Below are 14987 nucleotides of genomic sequence, written 5' to 3'. Positions count from 1 at the left end.
AACTGTGTCATTTTATCTCTTGAAAACTTCTGTGATATCATATTAGTATGATTCATTAAAATTTTCCAAAACACCTTAATTCTTAGTCTAAAGGACTTACTAAATTTTTTTAAAAGTCATATTATCAAATACTCTGGTTGTTATGATTGCAAAATGGTTAATAAAAATTTTAATTTTAAACTTCCGTAAAAAATGTTTAGATTGAATAGTATAAAATAGATAAATGATTGTAATACATTAAACTTAGTAGTTTGGTGTGCTCAAAACGAATTTCAAATCAGCCCAAAGACATGTTTAGTGCCTGCGTATGAGAGCTCCAAGAAAGTTTGATGCATGCAGATCAATTCAATATAGGTGTACATATATTTTCTGTTTACACGTACCTATAAGCTTGAGAATTATTAGTATACGCAAGAAATCAAACGTGTATTTGGGCTAGAAGTTCGGTATGTTTTGAGGCGTTTAGGTACACCTAACTACTACCTCAAAAAATTTAGTAGCCTTAATAAGTGGAGATTTTACATCTTGTTTCCAAGGTACCTATATAAATGTACAAAAAGTTTCACATATTCTTGTATCTTTACTTCCCACATTTGTAAAATAATTAGGAAATTCCTTAAGTTAATACGTTACGTTTAAAGTTTAATTCCATCCATTTTTATATGGAATCTGGGTTAGCGTTAAATTATCACGGTTCTCATGAATGAGAATGGTATTTTGTTAATAATGCAAATATTTTAAATAACAATGTATTTTGATTTTTTACGATTTTCGGATACTTTTATACTTGTTCACGTATGTATATCCACTTACTTAGCTAAAAATCGTAGAATCTAGAAGTACAAACAGCAAACTAATATATTATCATTAATTTACAACCAGATAAAGATATCTTCGATATTCAACGTTTGGTTTTAATTGAAAAGTGTTATTTAAACTTTCTTAAGTAACCGTTTAAATATCTTTACATACTGTAGGAAGAACTATGTACTTGTACTTGGTGATTACAGTACTATTAGTAGAAACTGAATAAGTACTTTCAAGCACTGACTTAATTCAAACAAGTGGCAAATACATACGTGAATCCTAGCTACGACATAAATTTGAAACTCGCAGCAAATAGTGAATAGCGATACCGTCAAATACCAGTTATACTTGAAGTACTCTGAATACTTAGCCATATACCTTATGAATTTAGTAAAATAAAAGATTACCTATATTAAATTTAAAAGTACCTTAAGAAGTACTTGATATTTGATGGAATCGCTGCTACGATTTGGCTGCTAAGTAGATTCAGCTTTGTAGCTACGATTTGAAATTTATCGATTGACCCATCTTTTGAGGGCCTCAGACCACTCGGTTTCACTGTCATCTCGCTTTTCTCCTTCTGCCTCTTCTCGTTCTCCTGGTTGTTGCTGTTGCACCTGGTAATCTTGATTATATTCCTGGCCATGGTGAAGTGAGGTTTGGTTAGAGTTGTGCAACTGATTACGACTGTGGGTCAAGTTTTGATTGTGAATTTGATTTTGATGTTGTATTATTGCATTCTGATGGTGATTTTGAACTTGTTGTTGGCTCAGTTGGTTGTTATGCTGATTATTGTGCGTCTGATTGTTAAGAGCAGCATTACGAGCACGCAGCTCAATAAAGAAGTCATTCTCTTGTTGGAATCTATGCTGCAGCTCCTCGTGCCATATTCCAGTACTACTTACACCAGAATTTTCTTTGCTACTGCCACTATCCTCCCCATCTTCACTGACTTCAAAATCTGTGGAAATTACCATTTAAACTAGTTAAAAAACAATTTCATCGACTTATTGTGTATAATTTGTGCAGGGGTTCAACACTATTTTTTAATTGAGTAATCTAGAAGAATTTTTTTGTTGGATTTAGTTACTAAAGTCATTTGCAATGGTGAAAATTGTAGGAAATGCCTTTATGGTTAAGACAGTTTTAACTAGAAAAAGAAGTGTCAATGTGAATACTGTTAATGCTTACAATTCCAGAAAATAACTCAACAGTAGTCCAAAAAGAGCCTGAAGGCTTACTACACTAAAGAGGTACCTCTATTCTATAATAAGCTAAATAGTAACAAAAATGACTTCGGCTTGACCGTTAGTGAAGAAATAGAGTAGTACTCGAAATTCATTTACACTGTTGCTTGGAATAAAATCGGAAATCTGAACTCAAAAGAGTCAGTTCTATTTTTTTCCCTACCAATTAGAAGAATTTTGGCAAATAAATTTTTTTAATTACGGTCAAATCATACAACAAATAATTTAACTGTAGCTGGAACGTTTTTTTACAAATTGAAAAAATTTTATAAACAACTGTCCGATCTTATTTTAAGTAAAGAAAAATTTTTCTGTGGGTTCTAAACTTTTTTTACAATATTTTGGACTCTTGAAAAGACTGAAACTTCGCGTTTTCGGTGATTTTGGGCTTAAGAAAGGATTTTAAAGCGTTCATAACTCCGGTTTCACTTGTGATACAGAGTGCATTTTTTTTATTTTAAAAGAATAATTTTCAATAAACAAATAATTTTGAAAACAATTATCAATAATTTAGGATTGTTATTAACAATTTACTTAATTTTAAGCAATTGCCTTCACTTTGTAGCGAGTTCGAAGTATTACAATTGTATTCTACGTCAAATTTTCTTTGAACAAAACTTTTATGATCAATGGACAAATTATTATTACTGTCCAAAAAAAATTAAATAACTTCGCGTACTAGGTCATATCGGTGCACGAGTTTCACTGTATGTTTTTCTAACTTATCCCTTATTATTTTTTTTAAATAGACTTGTATGAACAATTTACATTTTTGATAAAATATCCCTACTCGTTTGTTTAAAATTTTAATTCTTTGGCAAGGATACTTAATAATTTACTTCTATACATTTTTTGTTACTTATCGCTTAATCTAGTTTTATTATCTAGTTTAGAGTTTTTTTTCAACACTTAATTCTCATTCGTTACCCTCATCCTACTGTGCCACGGAAAAAAAGCGTAAGTGCAGCCAGTGTCAAATTGAGAAAATTGACAAAAACTATTTATGTTAAAAACATGATGAAAATCGAATTTCTTAACAGCGAAAAAACTGTTTCTAGGGTAATTAAGACATGATCTAATCACTGCATGCGAAGAAAAAACGATTTCCCGAAAGGGAAAACAGATACTGCACTTACGGCTTTTCACTCACACATTTTTCTTTGAAAAAAAGCCGTAACTGCACTTACGTTTTTTTAACTAGGTAAAGTCAATGAGCACAGTTACGCAATCCAACGTTAAAAAGCCGTGGAGCCAAGCCAAGTGGAGCAAAATCTCGAGATATTTCTGCTCAAAGTTGTTAATAAAGGTTGGACTGTTACATTAAGAGTAAGTATTCATTTGAAATAATTTTTAAAAGTTTTATTACAAAATATACAAGTTTTTTTTTATTTTATGACTCTAATGTTTATATATTATGACGTTACTATCCGTCGGTCGTATTAGCTGCTGCAGAGCCAGCGTATATATATATATATATATGTATACACATGAAATTTGCTGCTGCTTTTTAGTTACGCTTTTTTTTTCTTGTACAAAGAGATCTGCCTTACGCTCGCTCCAAGAAAAGAAAAGCGTAAGTGTAAGAGGTTTTTTTAGTGTGACATCAGTAGCCTTTCTCGCTGACTAGTACCGAGTAAAAAAAGCTATTGACTTTCAATTAATTATTATTTATAAATGAAAAGAGATATTAAATTTTTATAAATGCCATTAAATAGGGCATTCCCTGACAAATCGATCGGTATAAATAACTCATTTTTGATAAAAATGTCATTTACGGCTTTTTTCCATGGCACGGCAGTATCAATCTGCTGTTTTGCCTACACAATTACAATTACATACTTATGTTACTCTGGACTTAAAGTATGAGTTAATATAGTGACGTCTCACCGCTTTTCATACTTCTTGCAAAGCGATAATCAACTGTTTACTAGTTTAGTTTTGTGTGACGCAGCAGATGAGAGAGCTTCTCTGTAGTTTTGATTTCTTCGGTTTTTGACATATTGAGATATCTCTATTCGTAACTTTGGTTTTACAGTATTAAAAAAAGTGTCAATACAATTTAAAACATTCGTAAGACAATTGTTTTCAAAAATCAATCACGTAAAAAGAAGAACCGTCAATTTACGAATAGTGAATAAACATCAACTACTTGTTGTTTACGTGTAAAGAAAGTCAACAAAAAAAATTATGAAGAGGACCAAAATAAACAGTTTGAAATGATATGTTACTATCATAATGTACAAACATACTTTAAAGTCTTTGTCGTTTTGTGAGTTGGCTTGTCGATATTATTAGCAAAGAATTATAATTTTCATAGCCATAAATAGATTATAACGATAATAATACTAGAATTTTGAAAACTCTGCAAGACACTTTTTACATGAGTCAACACTAAACGGTCTCGCCTTAATAAACGAGTCAAGACAGAGTTAACGGGTGAACGATCCAGTTCGTTCTTTAAAAGGATTATTTGATAACAGAAGCTCTACCAAACATAATTTGTCGTTATTCCAGTTATGCCAAATATGAAAAAAAAAAAAAAAATACTGAAATAACATTTTCAAAAATCATTGACAATTAAAGGAACTTAAACATTTTACAGTATGATTCCCATCTGTCTTCCAGCGAAACAATTTTCATCATCCGAAAAAAAGTGCAGTAAAAATTTTTGATTAACTAATGTTCATATTTCAAGACTATATTATACTATATACTACTATATTGTGTTGTAGTTATAAACAAGATTCTTTTAATATGGTACCTACGTATTAATTGAGTGGTTTTTAGTTCAACAATAAAGTTTTATATAATATTAATTACTGATAGTAATTTATAAAAATTTGTTTTGAAGCCTTTTTACTAAAGAAATAAGGGTATTCAATTATGAATATAAAATACTCAGGTATATATATAAAAAAAGCAATTAGAGACAAGATAGAAGGGCATACAGTGGGCTCTATGGGCACTAGTGTGACTTAGCGCGCGAAGTTAATTTTTTTGATAGTAATAACAATTTGTTAATTAATTAACAAATCGTTTTTCAAAAAAAATTACTGCAGAATACAATTGTAATACTTGGACCTCAGTAAGATTAGGTGATTGTTTAAAATTAATACAATCTTTAATTGTTGATAATTATTTTAAAAAATTATTATTTTTTTTAAAGCTTATTTTTTTACTTTTAAAATGGAAAGAAAGCTCTCTGTAGCTTAAGTAGAACTGGAGTTATGAATGATTGAAAATCCCTCCTCAGGCCTGAAATCTCCAAAAAACGCAAAATTTCAATCCTTTCTCGAATTCAAAGTATTGTGAAAAATAAAAAAATACATACGGCTTTTTTTAGTATGAAATCCATTAAGTAAACTCACATATATTATTTTTCCCTTATACGTGATCAAATTCTTAGTATTTGTATTTTATCCAGCTAAACTCTAATTAGAACTGGAGTGATAATTAGGACATTGACCTTAAGTCTATTTTGATAAGATTTATGAATTTTATATCAAACGTTTGGTCAGCAAATAACACGTAAAAAAATTGTATACTAAAAAATGAATTTTAGAGTATTTTAAAACGATTTCTTTGTTTAAAAAGTTAGGACGACAATGTTAACTATAATGATCAATACAAAAGAAGTGTATTTTTTCAAAATCTTTAACTTTTTTATTTAAAATTAGACATGCAAAGGTAATATAGAAAAGTTAAATGCTGTAAAACGAGTTTTTAGCTATTTTAAAACGATTTTTACTGTTTATATAATTAAGAAACATTATAGAGAAAAACTTACAACACAAAAAAGTTTCATTTTAATGAGCTTTACAACTTTTGTTATTTATGTGATTACGTTGTTTTAGAATTCGAATTTCTTTTATTCTCTTACAACCAATGATTTTTCCGATACTTTCGCATTTATTTTGCATTACAGAGTAAAATGAACAACACAAAAAAGTTTTATTTCGTTGTGATCTAAAACTTACTGCGTTATTAAAAATTTTTTACCAAAACATTATATTTCCTGTGGCTGGGGATCGTCCCATCGGCAATAAAAAATAAGTGAACAAAACCTATGAGTTTCTATGTATATTTTGCTGCTAAATATGAATTTGTTGTTTAGAAATAAGGTATTGTAAACTATTTTAAAGATTTTTGTTTGTTTTCCTGGATCAGTTCACTTTCTTCTCAGAGGGTAAACATAATTTTAATTAGAAACTTAAAGTATGTGCTTGTAAGTATAACATATTACAAATTAGGTGATGAAAATGAAGATAACTTACCTAACGGTTTCCTAATATTGTGGCGGCCAGAATCAAGAGATTGAACCTCTTCATCTGAATCTGGAAGGATCAAAGAGAAAAGATTAAAAATGGATAAGTAACGTGTATCTTGCTAGAATTACGATTTTTACTTGAATCTTATTCAAAGCTAACTATAATAGCTTACATCTACCTAATGCTGCATAGATATTTTCACTGTACATGTTACTAATTAAATGAATAAGGAAATATGTTATTCTTTTTAACAATCGTTTGACAAGTTTCTAAGGCAACAATTTTTTAAGAAACATAACAAATTTTTTGTTAAAAAATAAAATGAGTAAGCTGAATTTTAAATTACCAATAATAAGAGGCCATGAAGGTAGAAGTTAAAGTACTGATAAATTTTAATGTCATATCTTCGAATATTTTGCTCTATGAAATTAACAAGTGCATAAATATTATGAATGTTCTTTATCTGTTCTACAGTATCTCTTTCGTCAATGCGCAGATATTTTTTCGAGTCAGTGCGATTCTGCATTATTATCAATATGTATTTAGCAATAATACGTGAAAGCTTGTCTACGTATCAAAGATCTCTATACGTATGTATACGTATACATTATACATTTTTACTTACTTTAGTGAAACTACAAAATAAAGTATAGAAATGTTTTTACCAATGCTGTAATGTATTTTACTAAACAGTACATTACGTGATTTAATCGGCACATCGGATCCGAGATTTTAAAGATCATGGTTTTTCTATTATGATAAAATCAGGCTTAAAGTTATAAGAAAAATGTTACTAATTACTATGCTCACATTTTACTATAACCTCGATTAATTGAGATTAATTCAAATTTGCATGGCTAGAATAGGTGGATACTTATATTGCGTTAAATCTAAAAGTTCAGATTTTTAAATAACTGTGCAAAAAATTGTTTCAAAAAATCTGAAGCAGCTCAAAGATTTGCTGTTCATTTAGTTGCACTCATATTGTTAAGAATTCAGAAAAAAAATTTATTTTAAGACCTGAGATAGCTGATATACGATATTTTAATTTTTTTTATGCTTGGGAGCTGCTTATATTTATTTCTCTGACATCAACCCACTTTTTAAACATTATTATAAGTTGACGTTTAACACAAAAGCAGGTAGAGAAATTTTCTTTTTTTTTAGTTATGCTTATTAACTGTAGAAAAGAGAGAAAACTATAAAGAATATAAGAAGAAAATTAGACAAGACTGTTGAGATTTCACTATACTTTGCTTGGAATACAAATAGCGATTACATGTTTTTTTCAACGTGTTTACATCTAATAGCACAATAAATGTAAATCGTTTTACTTGACTGTTTCTATAAGTTAACTAATAAAAATTAGCCTCCTTAAAAAAGTAATACTTTGACAGTTTGTATTATTATATAACTATAACAATAAGCGTTATTTGAATTTCCGTATATATTAGTATCATGTCATACAAAGAAAAATAAAAAAATTGTATATTTAACGTAGTTCATCATAAATATTACCAAAAAAAGCGTAACGCACCAAAAACTTTATACTTACATATAAATTGAAAAAAAGATGTCTAGTCTTTCTGTAGAATGTGACGGATCGACGAATTGTAGAAACGAGTCCGTCATTAATTTTGCAATTCACACACCAAAGCCATTTTTTAAATAGTAGTGTACAAGTTAAGTACAATATTAAAGATACTTCTGATTTATCTAATAAAATGAAAACTGTTATTGATGAAGTCGGTCTATCAAAAGTTATGACAGTTAAGGCTGCTTGAAAAATTCTCAATAATGATATTTTTCCTGACGAAAATATCTCTTTTTACGGTTGGGCCTCAGATATTCTAAATCTTTTAATTTAAGATATTTTTAAAATTAATTCAGTAACTACCATTACAAAAACTGCACAATCTATGATAAAAAAAGTTAAACGTAGTATTTTTCTGTCTGCTTTATTTAAGAAATATAACAAGATGATGAACATAAAGTAACGACTACTTTAAATAATCAAGGGAAGACAAGGTGGGAGTCTTTTGTTATATCATTAGAGTTTGTATGTAAACAAACATAATCTGAAAAAACTTTTCATATCAAAAGAGACGCAAGGACAATTAAGTAAAGATACCAAAAATTTAGTTTTAAGTGAAGATTTTTGAATTTTAAAAGAGAAAATTCTGAAGTTAGTACAGCCACTTTTTAAGTAGATTGCTATTTTGGAAAATGATTCATCACAAATGCATTTAGTAATAGAAGCGTTTTGTGAACCTTCGAGTTTCAAGTCTATTTTTTAGGAGTTACTAAATTATAATTTATCACCGGTAACAACTGATGAAGTTAGAAAAGTTTTTTGTTGTTTACAAATATAATTAACATGGCAATTCGACCAATACACGTAGATGCAAATCTATTGGCACTTTCATAAAAAGGTATAAATGTTACCCGGGAAGAAATGAACGTGGCTAATTCATTTATTTTTAGGGCAGGGCTACAATCGGGATTTGCTAACGATAGTACTATCTAAGAAGTGGCTTCATATCAGAATGATAGTGGCGTATTCGATTCTGATCATACACAAACGTCTGCAAAGACTCTAATACCATCGAAATGGTGGGGAATTTTAAAAAAAACTTCTTTATGCAAAGTGGCTATTAAAATATTAAATTATCGAGCAGCGTCTGCTTTTACTCAACGTTCATTCAGTATACATGGTTGGATTCATTCGTCTAAACGCACTAGATTAACTACTGAGCACTGAATTAAATTAACATTTGTTGAGCATGATTCGAAACTTTTTCAAAATGATAACAGTCGGGAAAAAATGAACAACTAGATTTTCAAACTGTACCGCTGAAAATTATATTAGAAGATCTAGAAGAAAAAGAAAATGAACTAGAAGAATTGATAAAAAGTAAAGAAATTCGTTAACTTTCCGATGAGTATACAAACCAAACAGATCTTAACAATGATGCTTATTTTTTTAATGTAATACCTGACGACATTATGAATAATATCAATAACTAAAAGTAGTTTGCTAAGTACATAATTACTATGATTCTTTTATGTATATTTGTTGGCATGTACGACTTTTCAATAGGCAGTATATATAGTGTGTAAGACAGCGCCACAGGCAAGGTGATACTTGCTGGCCCTGTAGTCAGTACAGTGTAAGCCACCGTGCCTTCTACACCTCTCGTCGGTTCTAGCTTCATTGTCTTTGTCTGATAAGTCGGTTGTAAGTCTGTAAAGTCTGTAAATTGTATCTGTTGTGTTCTATGTCGGTCGGCAGTTTTATGAAATAAACTTTTTGTCTAACTTGTAATACTCGTTTTATTATTTCGCGCACCCCCTTTACTCACACCTCTTCAGGTAACGGGCCCCAGACTCGCTTCCACCGCGCGTGATCTTTGTTTGTGTGGGTGAGTGTGAAAAAAGGGAGGATGGCGGAAAGAGCTGAAACAGCAAAAGATGGACAATAGAGTCCGATCGAGGAAGCGGCCGAGAGCGTGACCCCTGGTGACCAGGCTGAGTCCGTTGTCGACCAGGCGTTGTTGACGCCGGTCGAGGATAGGGGAGAGACTTTGGAAGCCGGAACCGAGATCAGCGGTAGGTCAACACTTTGTTTTTTTTGAGTGATGCCTAGGTTGGACGCTACGACGTCAGGTAAAAAGGGGTTTTCTTGTGCATTCTGAGAAATGCGCGGGATTCCAAGAAACACGTGGCGTCGGTAGCGCGACACGCACATGCAAGAGCGGGGCGGATCGAGAGGGGGACAACATATTGCGGCTGAGGAGAGAGTTCGGTCTCTCTCTCTCCCTCTCGTGATGACGCGAGGCTTTTTGACTGAAAATATATTACGAGGCCGTTTGTGTTTTGTTTTCGTGCTTTCTCGCGTCTCTTGTTCTTGTCGCCTCGACTGTTGTGTGCGCGTTACAATATAAATGTCTGAACTGGGAAAGTTTGAACGTGTGTCGGCAGAAAATTATTTATGTCCTTTCCCGGTGCTTTTAATTAATTGAACTCTAGACAATAAATATTCAAGGCGGTTTTCAGATTTAGTCAGAAAAGGCTGATATTTTAAAAGTTTACATTTTCTTTTAGACGAGCAAACTATCGATGCTCTGTCGAGAATATGTCGGGGAATTTCATCCCAAGTCAAGTCAGAGGGACGACAACAAGCTGCTATCTTGTTGGTGGATAAAAGGGGAATAATGGCATGTGTCGGGCAAAGAGATATTCCCGCCAAAGGTGTGTAAACGAAATTATTTTCCGTGTGACTCGCACAGTCACGTTCGACTTGTATTCGGTCGCGCGCGGCTGTGTGAGTGCCCAGCGTGCAATCGTGCTTTGTGTTCGAGCACGAGAACACGCTTCGGGCCACGTTGACTAGATTTGGCTTGTGTTCGGTCGATTTCTAGTTGACTCCCTGAAAACAATGTCCGTCTTTTGTTTTAGATTATCTGATCGGTGACGATTACAAATACATCGTTGAACTTCTTTGTAAAAAGGGAGGCAAAGTGACGTTGCCAGAAAATCTATTCAGGGAAGACGGGGAATGCGAGGAACCTGCTCGTGATAAACCCGGGTTATTTGAAAAGTCAGTCAATGTGTTTAAAATGTCAGATGAGAAAAAGTCCGAAATGTCAGAAGTCCGAAACCTTGATGAGATAAATGTAGACAGTGAAAATCTTTGGCAGAAATTAGGCGGAAATGAGTCTGTACACGAAGCAGCCCCCTCTTCCCCGTCGCGCACACCGGAAAATACTCAACTTAAAATAAAGAAAGTGCAAACCATTGAAAACAAATATAAATGGATAAACGTCAGCAAAACGAAGTTGCATATGGCAGATAAACAGAAAAATGAAAATTTTTCAGAAAACATCATGCTGGCCAGGTTCGACTCAATGATGGCCGCGATTAGTCAGATGATCGAAAGACAGGAGAAAGCAAACGAGGAGGCAAGGAAGGCAGAGAAAGAACGGGCAAGGAAGGCAGAGGAAGAAAGGCAGGAAGCTAAGAGAACAAGGGAGGAGATAATTCTGGTCATGCGCAATTTTGACCAGAGGTTGTCCCGGTTGGGCGAGCGGGTGAACAGGGTCGAGTCATCCGAGGCCCAATCGTCAACCGGGGCACCCCTGCAGTCATCAACTCCTCGCAACGACAGAAGACGGGTGAGTCTGCAAGACAAATTGAAAACGTTCTTGAATGACACAAAAAATGAGAATTTGTCAAAAGGCAGCGCGGAACTTCTCGCGACAACCATCAGTCAAATACATAAATTCGGCCGTGATACTCAACACATATACAATTACCATCTGTCTAAAGATATGAGGTTCGAAGTTTTTCTCGATAAATTTAAGTCTGAACTCCGGTCTAAAGGATTGTTATATGTCATTAATTCTTCGATTAAAAATACGGAATTTACTAACGAAGACATGATCAAAGAAGACAAATTACAAGTCAGAGATATTTTATTAAGTAGAGTAACAGAAAAATATCATTTAAGAACTTTTCGTCTGCAAGATCCGGTTGTAATATTGGAAAGTCTGGAAGAACTTAAGAAGGGGGAGACGCCCCTTACAACGGCCGCGATTCGTAAAAAATTGCATTAAATTAAATTTTACAAAGGGAAAGAATCGGTTGCCAAATTCATAGAAAAATTTGAGGAATTGGTCGGAAATTAAGAGACTATAAGTTCGTCTGGTCCCTTTTCTGAAGAAGAAAAGCGAGATGCCTTTTATACTGCCGTAATCGGAGTGGTACCTAGCGTGCAGGTGACAGACTTCACGCTTAAAATGCAAAGCAGAGATGGAAAGGGTATGACATATGAAAACCTCATGTCGTACATGTTAAAGGTCGAGTCAGAAGGCCTAGCAAGAGCCACTGGAGGTCGCCCCACGAGGGCAGCTTTGACTGCCTCTGGGCCGCAGGACCGTCTCCGCTGCTTCAACTGTGATGACTGGGACCATACGGCTGATAAGTGTCTGAAGGCAGGTACCGGACTCAGGAAGTGTTACACGTGTGGCACGTTCGTGTTCGACATCCCAGCTCACAAGAGATGCAGCCCGAGATGTGGTGAGCAAAATAAATCTGATTCATGGGATTTTAAAAGGCAGGGCCTTGGAAGTCGAGGGAATCGAGGTGGCCGCGGCGGTATTCGTGGCAGTGGCCGAGGCCGCTCCAATTCCCGAAACTTTAGGCAGAAAATGGACTCTAGCAACGTCAGGGACGAAAAAGATCCCAAAAGGCAGAAAGTTTCTGACCAGGGCCGGGAGACAAAGGGAAAACGAGATGCTTCAGGGTCAAATAAAGGTGAGTCTCTGACGTTGATCGAGCCCCCCAATACTCTGTTTTCAAACTCTGCAGGTTGGGTAAATAATTCAGAATCGGATGGAGAAAATAAAATTAAATTTGTCGCTGATTCGGGAGCTACTAATCATTTTGCAAAGTCAGAAAAATTATTTACAAATATTGACAGACACAAAATTGGTAAAATAAAATGTGCAAACTCAGACTCATCCGCAGACTTGAAAACGGAGGGAGTGGAAAATTTGCTGCTTAAAAATTGCAATAACGACGTTGAGTTGCAGGGAGTGGTGTGTGCTCGCGACTTGATCGGGAATTTATTGTCGCTGCGGAAATTTACTGATATGGGCTTGTCAATCTATTTAGATGACAAGGAGATTAGTATTTTCGATCCTAATACTGAAAATGTATGGATATCGAGAATATATGAAAAACCCTATTGGATGGTTGAATTTGTTAAGTCGGACAACAAAAGAATGAAAGTCTTGACGGCTGAGTCAAAAGCACACACTATTCCTAAAAATTCAACTACAGATATAAAATTAAATAATAAGTCGGAAAATTCAGAGAGCTCGGTCGGTAAGTTAAATAATGACAGTTTTTAAGATGTAATTTTAATAAATAACAGAAAATTTCATGAAGTCGGAAAAGTCCTGACCGAAGAAATAAAAGACATTCAAAGTCCGTTTAGCGAAAATTATAAAAAATTCGAAGATAACAACGGGGCCATGCTGTGGCATGTCAGACTGGGCCATGCTTCGTTGGGGTATCTAACGGAACTGCAGAAAAACTATCCGGAAGTAAAAAGTCTGAAAGAAGCCGTATTTGATGATGTGATTAAGACTTGTGATGTGTGTTTAAGAACAAAATCCCAAAAACTGCCTTTCCCTTCGGTACGCGAACGAGCATCCCAACCTCTGTAAATAATTCATTCAGATACAATGGGAATTATTAATCCACCCTCTTACCCAAAAAGATACAGATTTATTTCGGTATTTATTGATGATTATTCCAAGTTTGCAATTGCTTACCCGATGAAAAACGTTAATGAATGTTAAGATAATTTTGTTAAAGGCTGTAGAAATCTTCTCGGGTTTGAAGCTAAAGTGTGTTATCTGAGGTCTGATCAGGATACCGAGTACACGGGAGGCTCCGTGCGAAAAATATTAAATGACCTTGGAGCTGAACTCCAACTGAGTTGTCCGGATACCCCTTAACATAATGGCACGTCAGAAAGGCTGAACAAAACAATTCAAACGAAAGTCCGAGCTCTGATATGTGATTCGGGACTCCCGGAAAACATGTGGGACTTGGCACTAAACGCAGCTGTATTTGCGTACAATTGTACTCCGCATCGCTCAAATAACATGGAAATCCCTTTAATGAAGCTGGCTCCGAATAAAAGGACAGACCTAAGTCAGATGAAAAGATTCGGCTGCATCGCGTATTTGAGAGTTCAGAGAAACACTGAAACTAAATTCCATGCAAAAGGGAAACGAGCAGTTATGGTAGGATACACGCCGACAGGGTATCGTCTGCTTTGTCCGGACGAAGGAAAGTTTTATGAAAGTCGGGACGTTAGATTTAACGAGCGTTTTGTGTATGGAGACGTTTTTGGTAAAAATTTAATTAAAAACTGGGAAAATGTGACTGAAAATATTAAATTAGACGAGTGGTTTTTAAAATTCGAAAAGGAAAGAGAAGAGACAGTGTCATCGGAGGAAGCACCCACGGTGGTACAACGGAAAAGAGGAAGGCCAAAAAGACTGATAGAAACAATGGACGCCAACTTGGTCCAAGAAAGTCGTGTAAAGGACGTCAGCTTTGTGAGCTTAGCTCTCGGGGAAGAATTAACAAAAGACCTAATTTTTAAGAACGGTGATACTGAAACGTCAGGAAATAATGCCATTTATGCGGAAGATCTAGTTTACCACTCTTTGCTGACAGAAATAAACAAAGATCTAGCTTCATATAAAGAAGCAATAAAGGCTGTGGATAAAGAAGGCTGGAATCAAGCCATCCAAGAAGAACTTGACTCAATGGCAAAGAATCAAGTCTGGAAGTTGGTAAACAGACCTGCAGGACTGGTAAATGGTAAACGTCCGAATATCATCGATTTCCGATGGGTTCTTAAGAAAAAGGTTGATGCTCAAGGTTGTGAGAAACACAAAGCACGGCTAGTAATACGGGGTTTTAAAGATAAAAATGAGTATGATCTTACGGAGACCTACGCCCCGGTGTCAAGACTGACTTTAATAAGGACTGCTTTGGCTGTAATCAATAAATTAAATTTAGATACATGTCAGCTTGACGTTAAAACGGCATTTTTAAATGGTACCCTTGACGACGAGATATA

The 14987-nt window shown here is 34.2% G+C and overlaps 1 protein-coding gene across 4 annotated transcripts in view; it reads right to left on the bottom strand.

Moving 5' to 3' along the window:
• Positions 1-1319: 1319 nt before the first annotated feature.
• LOC106644045 (dystrobrevin beta) overlaps positions 1320-14987 on the bottom strand; it is a 190503-nt gene continuing 176835 nt past the window's right edge. For all 4 annotated transcript variants that reach the window (XM_089594703.1, XM_089594705.1, XM_014359391.2 and 1 more), the window contains exons 16-17: positions 6329-6388; positions 1320-1768 (exon numbers count right to left, since the gene is read on the bottom strand). In XM_089594703.1, the coding sequence (XP_089450829.1) occupies positions 1320-1768; positions 6329-6388 (509 nt within the window). The remainder of the gene's footprint in view (positions 1769-6328; positions 6389-14987) is intronic.

Source organism: Copidosoma floridanum, unplaced genomic scaffold (genome assembly GCF_036245765.1).
Source record: "Copidosoma floridanum isolate Cflo_tuat_1 unplaced genomic scaffold, Cflo_Japanese_pri ptg000021l, whole genome shotgun sequence".
In the NCBI taxonomy this organism is placed as follows: domain Eukaryota; kingdom Metazoa; phylum Arthropoda; class Insecta; order Hymenoptera; family Encyrtidae; genus Copidosoma; species Copidosoma floridanum.
The sequence above is the reverse complement of the archived record's forward strand: the minus strand, read 5'-3'. Positions and strand labels throughout refer to the sequence as shown.